Source organism: Spinacia oleracea, chromosome 2 (assembly GCF_020520425.1).
Source record: "Spinacia oleracea cultivar Varoflay chromosome 2, BTI_SOV_V1, whole genome shotgun sequence".
NCBI classification, from domain to species: Eukaryota; Viridiplantae; Streptophyta; class Magnoliopsida; order Caryophyllales; family Amaranthaceae; genus Spinacia; species Spinacia oleracea.
The window spans coordinates 3,601,541-3,607,547 of record NC_079488.1 but is presented as its reverse complement, the minus strand read 5'-3'; the positions used below and the strand labels follow the sequence as shown (position 1 = coordinate 3,607,547).

General features: G+C 35.1%; 1 protein-coding gene across 1 annotated transcript; it reads right to left on the bottom strand.

The window, feature by feature from the left end:
- Positions 1–2,437: 2,437 nt before the first annotated feature.
- LOC110799485 (uncharacterized) lies at positions 2,438–3,277 on the bottom strand. Its single transcript, XM_022004752.2, has one exon. It carries the CDS (start codon positions 3,275–3,277, stop codon positions 2,438–2,440), a length of 840 nt encoding a protein of 279 aa, XP_021860444.2.
- Positions 3,278–6,007: the final 2,730 nt, after the last annotated feature.

Here is a 6,007-nt window from a genome sequence, read left to right as displayed (position 1 = left end):
CCTTTTTCTCACAAATACCCATTTGTGTCCGACAGGTTTTACACCCTTTGGTGTAGTGGATATTTTCCCAAAAACTTCTCGTTTTTCAAGGGATTTCAATTCTGCCTGAATTGCCTCTTTCCATTTTGGCCAATCATGTCTGCGACGACATTCATCCACTGTTTTTGGTTCAGGGTCATCATTATCAGATATCAATTCAATTGCAATGGAGTAAGCAAATATTTGATCAACGATAACATTTTTCCGGTTGTAATGTTTCTTGGTTGAAACATAGTTCATTGAAATTTCATCGTTATCGATTTCTTTATGTTTTTCTTCCTCCTCTTTAGGAGGATCATCTTTATCAATGTTTTCCTCTTCATTTGGTCTTTCATGACCTTCTTTTGTAGGATCAATATTGATTTCATTTGTTACTCCATCAGGCCTCTTTACTTTTCTTGGCTTAGAATCTTTTGAACCAAATGGCCTTCCACGTTTTCGTCGTGCCATAGACTCATTTTCAATGGCCTTATTATCAGTGGGAATTTCAATGCGTGAATGTGCATTCTCTGCTGGAATATGTGACTTTGTCACTTTCTTTGTATCCGTGAATGCATCAGGCAATTGATTTGCAACACTTTGTAAATGAACAATTTTCTTGACTTCTTGTTCACATGAATTTGTTCGTGGATCAAATATTGATAGTTGTGTTGCGTTCCATATGATTTCAATCTCCTTTTTCCGTGGGTCCACTTTCTCTCCCCCTAAGGCTGGGAATACTGACTCATTAAAATGACAGTCAGCAAACCTTGCCTTAAATAAATCGTCAGTCATTGGCTCAAGGTATCTAATTATGGATGGGGACTCATACCCAACATAAATTCCCAGCCTTCTTTGTGGACCCATTTTTGTGCGTTGGGGTGGAGCAATGGGAACATACACGGCACAACCAAATATTTTTAGATGTGAGACATTTGGTTCTCGACCATATACCAACTGTAGAGGTGAGAACTCATGATAAGCTGTCGGTCTCAATCTTATTAATGCTGCCGCGTGTAAAATAGCATGGCCCCAAGCAGATGATGGTAATTTTGATTGCATTAACAATGGTCTTGCAATCCATTGTAGCCTCTTGATCAGTGACTCAGCGAGACCATTTTTTGTATGTACATGAGCCACTGGATGTTCAACAACAATCCCAATCGACATGCAGTAATCGTTAAAAGTTTGGGATGTAAATTCCCCAGCATTGTCGAGTCTTATTTTCTTTATTGTGTGGTCTGGGAATTGATTTCGTAATTTGGTGATCTGGGCAAGTAGAATTGCAAATGCAACATTTCTACTTGACAAGAGACTCACATGTGACCATCGTGTTGAAGCATCGATCAATACCATAAAATATCTGAATGGTCCACTTGCAGGATTAATTGGCCCGCAGATGTCTCCCTGAATTCTTTCTAAAAATGATGGAGATTCAGTGGCAATTTTGTTTTTGGATGGCCTTATAATCAGTTTGCCAAGCGAGCATGCAGAGCATGTCAATTCATTTGATCGGGGTATTTTAACATTCCTTATTGAATGCCCGATTGAATTTGCTACAATCTTGTGCATCATTCCTGTTCCAGGATGACCGAAACGGTCATGCCATAATGTAAGCAAATTCTTGTTATCTAACTTCTTGTTAGATATCATATTTATTTCAATTGCCCGTATATCCATACGATATAGCCCTGAAGAGTATGCTGGCAATTTCTCATAAATATGTTTCTTGCCACATTTTTCTGCCGTGAGGCATAAATATTCTTTTTGATCCACTATCATTGTTTCTAGATGATATCCATTGACGCACATCTTTGAAACTTAAGAGATTTCTTCGAGATTTACTCGAATATAAAGCGTCATTAATAGTCAATTTTGTTCCATTTGTGAGCACAATGCAAGCTTTTCCGGATCCTTCTATTAGCTTTGCTGTCCCGGAAATTGTATTGACATTTGCTTGGTACATTGTTAGTTTTGAAAAATACTTCCTATCCTTTAAGATAGTATGTGTTGCTGCACTGTCCAGAAGACATTGGTACGTGGAATCAACTTCAGGTAGATTCATATCTTCATAAATAAATATGCAATTAGTTTAGAGAAACGATTATAATAACATACTTTATTCATGAAAATTAGAAATTCATAACAAGGTAATCGAAAAATACATAAGAAAATATATAAAAACGATACATGACATAGTTTAGATGGGGTATTTATATGTTACTATTATCCCCAAATATCAGATCATTGCCACTGTCAGGGTTATCATTGAAGAAATCAGATACATCAAAGCTTGGCCCTGAGGGATTTTCCTCATCTACGTAATTTGCCTCAACAACTTTTCCTTTGCCTTTTATGGAGGCTTGGTACAGATCTACCAAATATTTTGCAGTACGGCATGTTTTCCCCCAATGGCCAGTCATGCCACATCTAAAACATGTGTCTTTCTCTTTTGAGGGGGTGTGCTTTTGATTTCCTTGTTGATGCCCTTTGTGATTATTATTTCTAGGGCCCAGATAACCCCTGCCACGACCACGGCCACGGTGGTTTCCGCGTCCTCTACCGCGGTGGTTAAATCTTCCACGTCCACCTCTATGGGCAACATTTGCCTCAGGTGGGTTTGAGCTTCAACGGCATTCGCTTCATTGAATTCCATAGACCCAGTTGGTCTAAGATTATGGTTCTTTAACAGAAGATCATTATTCTGTTCAGCAACCAACACTAGAGAAATCAGCTCAGAATATCTCTTAAAGCCCCTCTCTCGGTATTGCTGTTGCAATAGAATATTATTCGCATGAAAGGTGGATAGGGTTTTCTCTATCATTTGATCTTCTGTGACCGCTTGATCACAGTATCTCAGCAATGATACAATTTTGAATAACGTGGAATTATATTCACTAACACATTTAAAATCCTGGAACCTCAGATTAGTCCAGTCAAATTGAGCCTTTGGCAGGAGCACCCTTTTATGGTGTCCATATCTTTCTTTAAGACTATCCCACAACTCTTTGGGATTCTCCACCATCAGATATTCAGTTTTCAGGCTATCATGTAAATGATGCCTTATGAGGACTGTGGCTTTGGCCTTTTCCTGCTTGGTGGCAGTTTTGATTTCTGTGGTGCATGGAACCATTATATCTTTTATGGTATGATCCAGTCCTTGGGCCTTTAAGTTCATCTGTGCATCAACAGTCCATTCCAGAAAATTGTGCCCAGACAATTCTAGCACATTGAATTGTCTTTTCATCAAATCTCCCATTTTAACTACAATCAAACAATCATTAAACTTAGTAATCAAGATTATAATTAATTAATCATATTCATAATAATCAACTATTAAAATTTTATGTTTTCTTCACCCCCTTAGTTTATTATTATGAATCCCACATAAATAAATCAAATAATTCATGGTAATGACGTTAATTAAAGGCGAAAAAAAATAATGATAATATTAATAATAATAATATTATACATATGGTTTAAACAAAAAATGCGACAAAATGCAATTAATACATCAAAATGGAGAATGAAGTACTACAAAAATTATGCATTTTGTTCTTACTTGCCGGAAATAAACAAAAAAATGGAGATCTTCATTTGTTGAAAATTATGAAAATCATTAATGCCATAAGAAGGACTACTAAGGCCATCATTAAAACAAAATATTGTTTTAATTTTCTTAAATCTTCCTCGAAGGTGAAGACGTGTGGAGGGTCGGGGTTGCCGGCCGGAAACATATTTGATCGGAAAATTGGAGGAGGAAAATTTTGTGTGATTTTGGATAAAAAGTAAGAAGGAGATAAGATGTTGTGTGGTGAAAATGGGACAGGTAATCCCCCTTTTATAGGGGATAAATCATGATTGTATTATACAATTTGTTACAGTAAACTGGTATATTATAGTCTAAAGAGGTTAATAGTTTTATTACTTACTACAAAAAAAATATCACTGTGGATTTGAAAAGAAATAATGGATATATAGAATTAAAATGGTAAAAAGATATCCCCCGGGATGCAAGCCGTAATGGTCCGAGAACCCTAGTCTGTTTAAGAGATCGTGGGTTCGAAAAACAAAAATAAAGATGTAGTTGAAAATAAAGGCTATATCGTTTTTACCAAAAATTTTATTTTATTTTAAGTATAGTCTAGCTATATGCATGTAGGCATGCAGAGGAATAGTATATATATATATGTAATGATAATGCATGACTAATATTACTATGCATGCAGGTAGTACGTAAGAATGCATATATACAACTATGCATGAATGAGAAAAAAAACAACAACCAAGTGTCATAAATGTAGTACACAAGCATATTCTCCTTTTACCAAGTTGATCATAATACCGGTAACAATGTGAACTCTCTTTTATGATTAAAACGGGTGTTTAGAGTTTCTGATATAGAGGATCCCAAATATGGGCAACTATAGAGCATACTCCTCAAAATATTTTGTTAAGAATATATACTACATTTTATAAAAATTTTGAGTAACAGGTAAAAAATATACCTGAGGAAAATTGGTGCTGATAACGTGTTATGAAGTGAGATGAAAACAGATAATTTTGCAAGTAAATTACAAGCAATAACTAGTGGAAGTTTTTCTACCGGGTTTGCTCTTTTGCATTCCCCTCTATTTATAGTGCAAGTTTTACTATACTCTTAGGTACTATAGTCAAATATTGCAACACCTACATGTCTCCCCTATACATAGGTGAAAGAAATTTAAGAGAAGCATTAAATGAAGGAGTGGAATGTATTCAACTTTTGTGGGCATTCATACTTTGTTTCTCAACATATTTTAATTTGTGGGTTTGTTTGTTGGTTGATTTTTTGACCAGTTCCTAAATTTAATTATATTATATTTATATTTTAAATATGTTATTCATAAATACATGTTTAGAAAAAAAAATACATTTGATTCCCTGCTTTGAACCAAACAACCACAAAGGAAATCAGTGTATTCCATTCCGTTTCTGGGACATACCCAAACAGGTAGGGGGAATCAGGGTCATTCAATTCCTTTCTCTTTGATTCCCTTTCTGCATTCCATTTCGTTTACCCAGCGCGAACCAAACGCCCCCATAGTGTCTTATGTTACTTTGTATTATTTCCAGTTAACATAATTTATCTCCAGTTTAGTCCAATATTTTACTTTGTATTATTTCCTGTTAACATAATTTATCTCCCATAGTCCTATATTTTACTTTGTATTATTTCCTGTTAACATAATTCGTCTCCTATAGTCCTATATTTTACAATGAGCATAAAACAAACAATAATACAGCACCAGTTTTAAGCATGTTGGAAGAAAGGTACTCCCTCCGTATTTATTTAAGGGGTACACTTGGCCGGGCACGGGTATTAAGAAAAAGAATTGAATGAAATAAAGTAATAAAGCAAGTGGGGTTGAGAGATATTTTAGGCAAATTTGCCAAAAAGGACCTTTTATAACTCAAATTTTGCGAGAAAGGACCTTATATAATTTTTTTGTGAAAATACACCTTAAAGTAATTTTTTTTGCGAGAAAGAACCTAAGGGAAGTTTCCGGCATTGACTGAGCTTTTCCGGCCATTAACTTGCACGTGAGCAGCACGTGTGGCTTACGTTGGCTAAAGACAATGATTTTCCCGACTCTTGAATGTTCAAATTTGATTTTATTTCGGGTTTTTTTTTCAACTTTAGGTTTTAAAGCTTAGAATTTTGGAGGAAAATTGGGTGTGATTAGCAAAATAATGTCACACGTGCTTCTCACGTGCAAGTCAATGGTCGGAAAAGCTCAGTCAATGCCGGAAATTTACTTTTGGTTGTCTTACGCAAAAAAAATTACATTAATGTTGATTTCACAAAAAAAAAATTATATAAGGTCATTTCTCGCAAAAAAATTGCATTAAGGTGTGTTATTTCACAAAAAAAATTATATAAGGTCCTTTCTCGCAAAATTTGGATTATAAAAGGTCCTTTTTAACAAATTTGCCGATATTTTAATAA